We start from the raw sequence: 13,851 nt of genomic DNA on the forward strand, positions 1-13,851 counted from the left end.
TAGTTGATGAAGGTAAGTTTTTATTCACCATCAGATTTGAGATTGGTTGGAGGAAGCTGGTCTGGAGAGGGCAGAGTGGAGATCTATTACAACAGTTCCTGGGGAACGGTGTGCGACGATTTGTGGGATATAAATGATGCGCAGGTTGTCTGTCGTCAACTTGGGTATCCTTCTGCTGTTAGTGCTCCGTTATATGCCCGTTTCGGTCGAGGAAGTGGCAGAATTTGGCTGGACAATGTTGAATGTCAGGGAAATGAAAATCACATTAGGCATTGTCGCGGGTCCCGTCCATGGGGTGTTCATAACTGTGATCACAGGGAAGATGCATCAGTGATTTGCTCAAGTAAGTATGATATCATAATTAATAAATGAACGGTTGAGCCTGCGGTAGAATAGTTTTGTCCTGAACGTGTATGCTACTTTTCATATCAAGACCAGTGATAGCTGCATATGGTTGGTAACAGCGATTTTTAAAATGCTTAGATAATCCTCTAAGGGACGGACCATTATTTTTCTGGACTGAGGGAATAAGGAATTTTCTTCTGCAAGTAAAATATTTTTTCATATCTGCCCCTCTGCAATAGTTTTTTTTCCCCAAAAATTCACCTTCTTACAAACCATTGTTTTTCTTTGGTGCTAAAAACTATCAAAAGTGCGCTAGCAACTTATTTTGTCCATATAAGATCCTAGTAATTTATAGTTTGTGCTTTCTTTATTCGTCTTCTCTGTCAGCCACTGGCGCAAATACAGGAAGTTGAAGGCAAAGGGAGTCGCAAGTTTTTCAATTTTTTTAAACTAATTTAAGACTGGTGAGCAGCACTCTGCGAACTGTAGCTGTAAAACGTGTTTTCCCTCCTCCTTTCGTCTAACCAACGAAGACGTCTTCAGGGAGTTGAAAAATTTTTTAAAACGTTTACAGAAATTCAAGAAAAAATAACACTTGTTCCGGGTCAGGATTTCTCTGCTACAACGAAAAAGTTTCAGATGTCAGATAACATGCAATGAATGTCAAGGTGTAGCTACTTGAATCGTTTACTGTCATTTTTTAAAATTTTATTAGTTATAGAGGATTATTTCATGAACACCACAGAATATTTTTGTCAGATACACATACACATGTACAGAGCTTTCTCAGCAATTTCTCTTCAGAATTTTTTGATTGGCTTCTGAAATAATTATGGGAATAGCAGCGATGAGTATAGCCGAGTTTGAAGAATTATATTATTTTGTTTCATATAGTTTTGAGAAAACTCTGTGAAGTTTAATAGGGCAAAATGTTAACAAATAATGTTGAGAATAAATAGGCACAAAGAATCAGCTTTTTTTTACTTTATCATTTATTTCAATGTTATAAAATGACCACTTTGATGTACCCAGCTCCATATCTTTTTGTCCTTGTTTCAATTCAGTGTTACTTTCAGTTATTATTTGAGTCAGTTTTGAAACTAAAATTTTTGACGGCTTATCTGACTTCCCTGCAAACATTTTTCATATACATATCGTGTTTGCAAACACTTTATTTTGTCTTTTCAGACCCTGCAAACAATTTTTTTCCATATTTCTCATCCCCCCTCCAGAAAAATAATGGTCCGTCCCTAAGTACTGTGAGCCTCAACACCGCTCTGCGTTGAACAGTTGAATTTTAAGTTTTAATAAGTAAACGTAAGTGCAGAACTGGCAGATATCAGGGCAGTGCAAGAGAGATTTATTTTTCTTTATCCGTATGATGATATAATCATCTAATTTGGGTCTTTAAGTTGCATCGACTGGTACCAAAAATGAGCGAAAATAAAATGTCCAAATATGGAGAATTTCACCTTTTAACAGAATTTCAGAGAATTCTACAGTAGATCCAATAAAGTGACTCAAGCATACCTGGTTCCCATTTAAAATATACTACGTTTTGCTCTTGGTGTCTTTATTTTCTCCTTTTCCAATTGCAAATTGTATTCTAAAATTAAATAATGTTATGGTAAGCTAAACTTTTGATATGTTTTGCTATGTATGGCTAATTGCGGACAAGCTTTAAAATTTAAAAAGAATTTCTGATAGACCCTGATAGCCCAGTAGTTTATATTGTGGCCTACAAATGAGAGCAGAAAAAAAAAACTCAAGAAAAAATAGCAAGTGGCTGAAGGCAAATCAGTTAACTAATTTACAAGCACTACCGAAGAGCTGCGGCTTGGGGAACTCTATATGAATGTATCGGGAAAGTTTGCGACTCGCTTAGGGGTAGATGCTGTTGCATTTGGTCGATCTTGCTTGGGGTATTCATTCGAAAGCTATGAACATTTTTATCCATAATGACATCACTTAGGTTTGTGCTTAGTGTAATCTACTATGGGGGTCAAATAAATCACGAGCCACGTCCATTTTGGGCTTCTTTTTGACGGGGGATACCCGTCACTTTTATATGGAAGTCCCCCGGTGGGGCTGAGGAGATGAACTCAGGAAACAACTGATAACTACCGCCCCAGCTGGTGGCAAGAGCGATGGTGTTCGGGAAGACCGTGTTGCACTCCCGTTCCCTAAAACATTCGGCCATGTGGCCTGGAGTGTTGAGAAATAGATAATCCTACAGATTTGTATTTGTTTCTACAGACAATTCAATTCCTATACCCTCAGCAAGTTCAGTATCTCCTACTCGAGGTATTTGCGAGTTTATGCAATTTAACTTGTTTAAACTTACTTGCATTCTTTTTGAGGAACTATATAATTATATAGAATGATATTTGTAACAATTGACGTGAAATGTTTTAGCAGAAGGTCAGAGGTAGGTTTCAGACTTTTAAACAGCCGACAGCTGAGAGTTAATTGAAAAGCTTTAAAAAAACGGGATGCTCTCCCTATTCTTAGTTAACTCATTTCTGACAATTATTTTCGCCTTGAAAATGAGGTAAACGTTACTCGTATGTCCATAAAATATATAAACCTTTCTATGGAAACATATTTTATTTCAATTCTTTTATTTTCATTTTTCAGTGATAAATTATAACACTTACAATTTCGACGTTCCCAGCACGTTGTCTTTTGTTGTTTGTACTGGTCTGTTCAATCATTGCCACATATTCGTAGATCTCATAACTATCTATCTTTCTTTTTCTCTTCATTTGATGAATAATAGCCTCTTCACCTTCGACAAATTCCATGTCCTCAGGTAAGTAAGCTTTTCACTTCATAGTTAGCGCATTGGTATTTTAGATTTGATAAACACAAACTGCGATGTCATTGACGGGCTTCAAAAACTTTGTAAAATTTCTTAATCAATAGAAACCTTATACTAATGTTTCGTTTTTTTTTATATTCATCCTGCATTAAACGTTATTAAAAAGTGTTTCAGCATGCAATACATGTAGAAAACTTCAGGCTAATTCCAGAAATATTAGCAAACGAGACGTTTAAAACAAATTTTTGTTGATAAAGAATTAAAAAACAACAACAAGGCGATCTTTCTTTTTTTAAAAATTACACGAATTAATAATGATCACGCTTACATGTACTTTAGCAATGAGGTGATGTTTATAGCTGTATTCTGTAGTCGTGAGCTTAGAATTTTTGAAAGACGAAATTTCTTTCCTTCAAATTGAAAAGCACCCTCCCCCCGCCACTAGGGATTGACATGGAGGCCCCTTTCCCACCCCATGACAAGTTACCTCAGGGACTGAGCTTGACGATGAGCCAACCAAGACAGCAACCCCCTATGAAAATTCTCACCGTAGTCCCCCAACCTAGTTATCGCCAGGTTCCTGTGTTAGATATGTAATTATATATATGTGTGTGTACTTCTAATTTTTCTTACCTGTAATATTTCAGCAATACTAATATGGCCATCGACCTCTCGTCCTTCAACTTGGAGTAAGTAAACGCATAGTTAAAAATTTACCAACGAAAGAGAAATCAGTGAGCTTAGAGATTTACGCAATGAAATGTAATCAGATTCAAAACAAAAAAGAATGATAGGCTTAACTCTATCCAAAAAATAATGGCTGTTTTTAACGTTATATGTTCAGTCCTTGTTTGCATTTCGTACAGTGTATCTGCTCAGGTTCTTTCAGTGTGAGAGAAGTTTCTATCAGCCGGACGTAAGAACCATTAATTTCGCGCAATAAAAATGGCGGCATGTTTAGCGTTTCTTTTTGTAAAGTTGTGTTGCTATTATTTTAGTAGAATAAAAAACCGGCCACAACTGCCAAGGGCAAGGAGTGATCATTTGTTTCAATTACTTGTTAAGTTTGCCTCAAAATATGAAACTCGATCATCGAGAGAACTTTCCGTAGAAAAAATAAAAACGAAATAAAAAGGATAACGTGTTGATGGGAACGGCAGAGAAGGAGACAACATGAGAAAGAACGGATGCCGGGCCACACTAACATTTACTTTTCTTACATTGGCTATAGATACAAACTTGTAACCGAACAAAAAAAAACGGAGAAGATTTTTTCTTACTAGATCTTACTAAGCAAAATTAAAATCAGATTCAGAAGCACACGTTACAATAGCATGTGCTATCTCAACACATTGCATTTAGAATCTAAGAATTTGTTCGCGCGCGCTTAGCGTGCTTATATCGAGTTATGGATGCACGCGGGAAGTTTGGAGAGCACGAAAGAGTTGCTCGTGGCGTAGGCGAGAGGAACTCTAGCTTCTTGAGTGCTCTCCACACTTCCCAGGTGCATCCATCAGTGCCGAATCCAGACCTTGAGATAAGAAGGGGGGGTTGCGGTCATCCAGACCCTTAGGGGAGGGCGGTCTCCAAAAAAAAATTTGTCCATAACTCGGTATACGTACAGCTAGCTAAAAGCATGACCAGGCCTTAAACCCCCTGATTAGTTACAGCTAGCTCGATCTACCGTAAACTTCGTAAGGCGTTTTAGGAGGGCTGATAAACGGGGAGGCTTGTATTCAGGGGGTCAGGGGGCCGGGGGGGAGGGCTTATAACCGGACTAAAAAACGTGTTTCAAAACAAGGTACATAGGCGGTGCTGATTAAAATACACTTTGAATTTTATCGCTTTTCAAAACGTCGTGAAATGTGGAATTCATTTCAATACATGCTAGCCGGGGGAGGGGGGGGGGGGGGTGGCGCATAACAGGATGCATTTTTCGGTTTACAGGTAGGTGGGCCTATAAAGTGGGGAGCTTATAAGTGGGGGCTTATAAATCGCGCGTTTACGGTAGATTTCAGGGTTGGGACTCGCGTTAAGGATCTTTTGCCGTAGTCACGCCCGAAAGCCCTGCAAATAAAATCCTGCGCTGATAACACTGACGTTTGTGTTTATTACTATAGGTTTATTGTTTTGAAACCAAATTTTAATTCAGTTCTACTTTCTCGTATTTTTTCAGCAATGCTTCCTCCTCAGCTTTCAACAATGAGTAAGTAAGCTTACACAAGTTATCAATCAAGCGAAAAGGAAAACAGTGCTGAAGCTTACGGTAGATTTAAGGGTTGGGGCTCGAGTTAAGGACCTTAATATCATAGGTGAAGAATTACTCCTTAATTCTGGTGCCAAATTTCGGCGTTAATTTGTAATTTCACATGTAAAATTACAAAATTGCCATGGCAACCTTCCGTAGATGGCGCAGTCTCGTGTGTTAAATTTATAGGTTAAGTTTGACCAGGTAACCCGTTACCCACTAATACACAACAGAGTGGTGCCTGTGTGTACCAGTGTGTGTCTAAGATCAGGGAGTTCTAGCAGGCCCATGGCCACAAGGACTGAACGTTTCTCAAATTTTGTTAGTGTTAAATATCAATCTTGTCAATAAATGTAGCGTATTAGTATATATATCACAGCTTAAGGTATCCTACAATTCAGTCTTCCGACTGCAAAAGGGACAATAAACCAGTGATTTGATTTGAAGTTTTAAAATGCCGTGAAAAAAAGACGCTTTAGAAAACCGGAACACACATAAGAGCACATCAAGAAGGATTCTAACAGTTATTTTGTCAAAAAATTGTGAAAATTCTGAACTTAAGCCAAATTTAAGGTCTAAACATTTGAGAGAATGGAGTTCTCGATCGATACGATCCAGGATAAACATGTCAAAAATTCACGATTGCTAACGTAATTCGTCACCGATGATATTAATAGGTAATCAAGAATTAGGGAAATTATTCCCTAATTTCACTCGTCACCTTTTGATTATACACATACTTAGCCGTAGTCACACCCGAAAGCCCTGCAAATAAAATCCTGTGCTAAGAAGACTGACGTTTGTGTTTATTACAATAGGTTTAATGTTTTGAAACCAAATTTTAATTCAGTTTTACTTTCTCGTATTTTTTCAGCAATGCATCCTCCTCGGCCTTCAACAACGAGTAAGTAAGCTTACACAAATTAAGACAACGACGCTCAGTGTTAAAAAAAGCACTGATATCAAATTATCTCCTTTACGGATTTTTAGCCGAAAAGTGGGGGGCGGAGGCAGCAAAAATGTCGCCGATGTAAAGGACCATCTGTTCCTTAGGCTAAGAATGTTACGTTAATGATCAGCTGTGTCGTCGCTGCGATTTAACTACTTATAACCTAAGAGAGAATGAATACATGCTCGCTATTCCACAAACCTGCATTGAATTTTATAAAAGAGCCTTTGTAATATATAGCGGAAGTGTGTTGTGGAACAGCTTGCCTCTGGAGGTTCGGCAATTGACATGCATCCCTTTAATGTTTTAACCAAAATTAAAACACCTGATTTCTATTGTGAAATTACTTGAATTAATGATACGCAATTTTTACATACGTCCTCCATGTAAAGCAGGTTTTTTCTTATCATCTTTATTTATTTAGGTTTTATCTTAGGTTTTACTTTAGTTAGGTAGTTAGTTTTCTATACTTAAAACAAAATGTACCTGAAGGAAATACCGTGTATAAATAAAGTCGCCTTACCTTACCCCGAGGATTCTGACGTCGCATGACGTCATAGATCTGCCATTTTGAATTTTGATCCCACAGATACCCAAGAATATTTTTAGATATAAATAGTGCCTGTAGTCTCAGATCCGTGACTTTTACTCATAGTACCCAGGTTTGCCTTTACTATTTCATGCTTCCCCTCTTCCATGGTGGCTCACATAGCACGTGACAGTTTGCCTTCGGGAGCTGATGCCAGTCTCCTTCATCTTAACGATCCCAGCTGTGGTGTGAATTATGTGACCAAGAAGAGTGTTATTATAAAGGCTCCACTGAAAGGCTGCGGAACAGTTCGGAGGTAAAAGTGAACTCTGAAAATACGGATCATTATTTTAAAAAAATGTTCTGGTAATTCGTGAGCAGCAAGTCGTCGCGTCATTTCAGCGCCGTTTAATGTATCAAGTATCAAAGTGAAGATTATTTTATTAGATATATTTTGGCCCTCTTAAATGATTCAAAAGTCCTGTCAGGAGCCTGCTAGGCCAGGTTAACCCTATTGAGCCTAGTCTGTTTTTACCAGTCTTTTGTGGTACGGACAGGCGAGCCTATTCTTGACTGTAAAGAGTCTTAACCAGTCATGCCTTGTTAGCCTGGGCCCGGTTGCATAAAACCTGCACTTAACTAGGTCAGTTACGAATCCGTTATGGGTACACTTAAGGGTGTTGCATGGAACACACTTAGCACTCTCGTAAGGTTCTGTTTTACGTGGTAACTTACGGGCTCACTTAAGGGCACACGTAACCTTGATATAGTACTTTATTAACGATTCACTCTTTTTTTTTTTAGCTAACCATCGGTGAGTGTAAAGAAAGTTAAAAGTCGTTTCCAACACTTTTAAGCCTCTCAAAAAATGAAATTTGCGTGCAAACGTTATTTTTCTTCAATATCTACTGAAAATGATAGTTCTTCTTCTTTTTTCACAAAAGTGTACATCAGAGGTTAACAAAGCGCATTAGAACGAATTACGTGAAGAAAAATACTTTTTTTCACTTCTCAGTAAAAGATCTCGTTAAATGTAGTACATAGGTCCCGTAAATTTACGTGCTATTTTTCCCGTAAAAAAAGTTTTATGCAACACCCGCAATTTCTGTTGCATAAACGACACTTAAGTGAACACTTACGAAAATCGTAAGTGCAACCACTTAAGTGAATTCCCTAATTGGACCACTTAAGTGATTTCATGCAACTGACTTAAGTTACGAGTGCACATACGTGTACCCGTAGTTGTTACGGACGTTTTATGCAACCGGGCCCTGGTCTTTACATGCTTCTTTGTTAGACCTCGCGTATCTCACTCAAGGCCTGATTCGTATATAAAAGCTTGGTTTCCCCGAAGTTGTTGGTGAGCCTGGGCCCGGTTGCATAAAACCTGCACTTAAGTGCTCACTTAAGGACGGTGCCCACTAATGGGAAGTATTTTTTCCCAGATAATGACTATTTGAGACAAGTAGATCATATCAGCAGCTATTGAAATCCAAAAAGAAAACTTGGGGTAACCACGCATTTTTCAGAGATAACTGCGCTCCAATATGGAGAAAAACGCTGAATAGGCATTTTTTAGAAAAATGATAAAAAGTTATTTTTTCCCAAAATTTCAGAGTGTACACGTGAACTAGCACAAATGCAATGATAATTGCAACAAGGTTTCAAAATAAGCAACAAATGATAACTTAACAACTGCTCTTTACACGTCTTTTTTTGAAATATCAGCCCAACTGGGAAGTTGTCATCATTTACCCTTCTTCACGCGTTTGCCTTAAAAATAGTGTAAACGACATTTTCTCCGAACCAAAAATTGATCGTTTGCTGAGTAGGCTTATTACTTTCATTTGGTAAGATAAAAAGTAGGGGTTACCACGCGTTTTTAGAAGTTAAATTGGTTGGTTTCGACCTTAAATAATCACTTTAGGCGTTATTTACAATTTTTCCCATCCCCTCCCTGGTCAGTTTCACTATTGCTTCGCTCAACGCGGAGTACTCAGGGATATCCACAATGGCTGACAGTGAGAGAACAACAACCCACGGAAGAGAGCAAAAACAGAAAGTGAAGCAGGACATTTCATGGGTTATAAGGAAAACACATTATACTATTTCATTAAACTGGAGCTTCTCCGTCTCAAAAATTTAACTAAAATTTTTGGAGAAGAGCAATCTCGAAGGAATTAAAGATTACGTCCAGCGCACATAGAGTAGTATGTCGAACTCAAGATCCAAGGCTGGCGCTGTAAACAAACTACTGTACTGTAGTGGAAAATAGTCGACAGGGACTCTTAGACAGGTACTCCTTCAATCGTCGCGTTTGCTTACATGTACATGTCCTCAAGATTTTTTTAACTGTAGATGTAATATGGATTGTAAACCTTCTATCGTTTTTATCATTTTACCGGGTACCTCGATCGAATATGTTATTAAACTTGCATACATTCAATGAGCTTATATCTGTGCTTTGCGCTATCTCTTTCGGGCTTTGCCACAAGTTTCATATGACATAAATGATTTGCATGTATAGACTCAAGTTCCATACATGATCATGAGCTCTCTTTTAAAAAAGCTGAATACTGCGAAAGTAGTTGTACCGATTGCGTTTATGTACCCTCATATATAAACTGGGCTATAATGATCATTTTATACATTTCGTTTTGATTTTTTTTACTGTAGCATTCTGTGTCATGTTCATTCACTATTTTTGGTTCCTAAATGTTAAATTTAGGCTTAACAGTGTCTGTTAAACCTAACAAAGTCTTATAATGGAAATACTTTATTTACCTTCCATCTTTAGTTCGTAAACAGCCAAATGGCAGCTATGTCTAAATGTCCAGATTATGTGTGGCGTGAAGTTGAACCTTAAGAAATACTATCTACACGACAAGCTGCCCATGAGTCAATAATTTTAATGCTTAGTACTGCCAAAATGCTTAAATAACAATGATAATAGTAAAAAGCATAACAATTTTTTACGATTTTTTCAACTATGAAAGCGTTTCCTTTGCGGTCCGCAACTATTTGTGAAGCTGCGGTCTCAGCAATCCAAGGAATCTTGTGATAGTTTTTTTCTTGTTTGTTCGACAAATAAAAGCCTCGGGACATCTGTATGTACTCGAACGCTTTAAGTCTATCTTCTTCTGAATAATTACATAAAATCTTACAAAATTAAAGAAATATTAGGGAAAGTGTTTATAGCCGATTAGCCGATAAAACGCGAAGAACGCGAATGAAAGGTAAGCTTGCAGTTTCTCGATTAAGCGGAGGACTTAGAGCTATTTTCCTTCTGATTTACTGATCCTTACCTATTAAAGGATTGTTCAATACCCAAGCTCCAAGCGTAACATCTCGAAGCAATAACTTTTGATGTTTTTGAATTGGCTTTTGTTTGACTATAAATTAAAATGTTTGGTCAGATCGACCATACGGCAGAAATAGCAACATGCGCATACTTCATCGGTTTTCAAAGAACTGACAAGGTAAATAGAAATTATTTTTCATCTGTTGAAAAACGACGCATCTTTTCCACCAGAAATAACTAGAACCTCCCAGACTTGGCGGAGACAAAACCAGACCGCGTGTCCTGCGTGTTGTGCATTTCTTTCGCGTCGCGCGACTACCTTGGCATGCGCAGAAAATGTGCGCAGTAACAATAGTGAGCACCGTCCTTAAGTAGGTCACTTACGAATCCGTTATGGGTACACTTACGGGTGTTGCATGGAACACACTTAGTACTCTCGTAAGTTTCTGTTTTACGTGGTAACTTACGGGCTCACTTAAGGGCACACGTAACCTTGATATAGTACTTTATTAATGATTCACTCTTCTTTTTTTTTTAAGCTAACCATCGGTGAGTGTAAAGAAAGTTAAAAGTCGTTTCCAACACTTTTAAGCCTCTCAAAAAATGAAATTTGCATGCAAACGTTATTTTTCTTCAATATCTACTGAAAATGATAGTTCTTCTTCTTTTTTCACAAAAGTGTACATCAGAGGTTAAAAAGGCGCATCAGAACGAATTACGTGAAGAAAAATACTTTTTTCCACTTCTCAGTAAAAGATCTCGTTAAATTTAGTAAAAACAGTGACGATACGGGACCTATATAGGTCCCGTATATTTACGTGCTATTTTTCCCGTAAAAAAAGTTTTATGCAACACCCGCAATTTCTGTTGCATAAACGACACTTAAGTGAACACTTACGAAAATCGTAAGTGCAACCACTTGAGTGAATTCCCTAAGTGGACCACTTAAGTGATTTCATGCAACTGACTTAAGTTACGAGTGCACGTACGTGTACCCGTAGTTGTTACGGACGTTTTATGCAACCGGGCCCTGGGGTCTATTTATTACAGCTTTGATTTTACATGGGTAATTTATACGTTAAATTGTTATTTTAGATTCTTTATACTACCACATGAGAAGTTTCTGCAATTTTTTTGGCTTAGAGCAGTGGTATTTCAGCTTAATTTGAAATACCTAGTAGTATAAACAAATAATAGCATGATTTGTAGTGTTATTAGGCATAAATACAACTCGTGATATTTCAAAATTGTCTCAAATTTCACACGCCTAACGGCTCGTGAAATTACGTACAACAATTTTGAATGACTCGTGGTATTTATGCCAAATATCACTACAAATCATGCTATTATCTATACATATCCAGTAACCACACTTGAAAATTACAGTTAACATTTTGTCGAAATGACTCTTAGTTGAAAGTATCATCTGAAAAAACTTGGTAAGCCTGGTTGGTTTAGCTAAAGATGACTGATGATACGATAGGTGGACATCAGGTAGTTCAAAAACCTGGAAAACAAGTACAAAAGAACACTGAGGTTTTCACCTTTCAGGAATCAAAGTTTATATTTTTCTAAACGTTTACTTGCTTTCATTGATACTATGGGCAGGTGACAAAATGGCGGTTTTTCTCTAGTAAAAATAAGTCCAGTTGAGAGAGGAATACAATTGTTGTTGTGGTTGTTTTTTTTTCTTTTCAACTCGGATTCCTGTTGATAACGATGGAGCTCTGAATTTTTCTTTTCCATGTTTGACCAGGTACGTTGGGTACAAAATGTTCTTTCACAACAAGGTGGTGGTACCCTCTGGATATGGTCAAAAGAGGTCATTATCCGTGTTTCCGTTCAAGTGCGTTTACAGCCGATTTGGCTTTCCGTAAGGAACTGTTTTAAGCTACTCCATAATCATAACTAAGGTAAGAAATGATGGATACACTGTGATTTAGCAATTATTAAACATGTTCCAACCGCATGGTTCTTTTTCTGTGCTGGGTTTTCTCCTTGATGAAGAGCAACTAATTCATAGAGAACAAGGGAAATCAATTCCGTAAACAAGTTAACAAAAGATAATCCATTTAGTTACCATAGCTTTTAATTTCTTCAAGGATTGTTACCTCAAAAGCTTCTACAAAGCTACAGAAATTTTATCACCCTCTTAGAAAACAGCTTCGAATTTTTATTGGTGATAAAAATAAGCGAACGATGCGTTGTTAAATCAGAATGGCCGCCGTTTCACTGTTTTGGACGTCAGTCTTAGACACAGGAATACAAAAGCGAAATGAGAGCTAAAACTGCGCAAACCCGAGGGAAATCTAAAACGCTGAAAAATCTGTTATCCTTGATTTCGGGGGAAGGGCCCGGGGGCAAGGGGCGCTGCCACTAGCCCTTGTGGTTGGTTGGATATCTTATTCAAAGTCCTTTCTTGCGATGATAGAGTTTTGTACTCTTCTTTCCGGTTATAGTATTAAGCCCTCTCCTGATTTATTATCAAAATGATTTTAATTCAGGGATGAAAATGACCTTCACGGCATACGTTATACACAATCCTCGATATTTTTCAAATCTGTTTTCCTTGTTTTCTTTCGCAGGTATTTTGACGGTATGGTAACCATCAGCAGTTAATGAAAGTAATTTAAGAGGAAAATTTTAGCATACTTATGTTTGTAGAGAGCTTTTCCATTTCTAAACTGCAATAATTATAAGTTTGAAAGATGTTAGAAATAGCTGAAGAAATAAACACATCATTTTCATAAGATTTGTGCTTCTTTTGGAAGAAAATCGATATCTAACTTTGACAAGGGTCGCTTTCCATACTTCAGATACTTCAAAAAGCTTGATTTTCAATTTCAAAAATCTGCTCCTACTTCTCGTTCATTTCAATTAAATAAATCTAGAATAATAGATTACGCCTTCAACTTTAAGAATCCACTCTATAGTATTAAAGAAATCATCTTTTATGTTCCAAAATAACGATTTTAATCACTCTCCAGGGCCAAACAAGCCCGATTTCTCTATTATTATGCCGCTTTCATGGTGCATTCATTGTTGAAGGTTGCGCCACAATGGCTTATTCATATACGTAAATCACCGATTATTTAAAAAAATAACAATCATAATAATTAAAATTTGTATAGCGCCTACCCAATCCTGCCCTAGGGGCCTTACACAACATTTCAAACATTTAAATATATAATAAAATTGTAGATGAAACAGAATTGTTATAATTTGCCATACTAACAATAATCAGCTTTTCTATAAGGTGAGATTTAACTAACAATTACGGCCGTGACGGATAACACCCGAGATCTCCATAATTCTTCATATGATATGAAAGCCGAAGTCAGTATTTTTTTTTATTATTCATTTAAAATAATTCCTATTTTAAAAACATAGCTAAAACATGCTTACCTCCATCGATGTTAAGTTCATATTCGATAGTGCGCGTTTAGGGTTGTTCAGCTCCACAAATATTGTCCAAATAGCTAGCAGATGTCGCCCTTCCAGTTGTCTTCTTGCTGTTTTTGCCATGTTTTTAGCTATTATTCGCCTCTTCTTACCCTTGAAACGAGTAAAATGTCCGCCATTCTTATTTTCACAACCAAAACAACTCAGCCTCGTCCCCAGGCCTTCTCAGTTAACGGTGCATTAACCTGCAGAAGTG

General features: G+C 37.3%; 1 protein-coding gene across 1 annotated transcript in view; it reads left to right on the forward strand.

The window, feature by feature from the left end:
- LOC140949907 (uncharacterized) overlaps positions 1-12,945 on the forward strand; it is a 34,371-nt gene extending 21,426 nt beyond the window's left edge. The window contains exons 5-12 of the mRNA XM_073399057.1: positions 35-343; positions 2,602-2,649; positions 3,125-3,157; positions 3,814-3,855; positions 6,289-6,318; positions 7,019-7,208; positions 11,950-12,106; positions 12,779-12,945. Of these exons, the coding sequence (XP_073255158.1) occupies positions 35-343; positions 2,602-2,649; positions 3,125-3,157; positions 3,814-3,855; positions 6,289-6,318; positions 7,019-7,208; positions 11,950-12,070 (773 nt within the window). The 3' untranslated portion in view covers positions 12,071-12,106; positions 12,779-12,945. The remainder of the gene's footprint in view (positions 1-34; positions 344-2,601; positions 2,650-3,124; positions 3,158-3,813; positions 3,856-6,288; positions 6,319-7,018; positions 7,209-11,949; positions 12,107-12,778) is intronic.
- Positions 12,946-13,851: the final 906 nt, after the last annotated feature.

Source organism: Porites lutea, chromosome 10 (assembly GCF_958299795.1).
Source record: "Porites lutea chromosome 10, jaPorLute2.1, whole genome shotgun sequence".
Lineage (NCBI taxonomy): Eukaryota > Metazoa > Cnidaria > Anthozoa > Scleractinia > Poritidae > Porites > Porites lutea.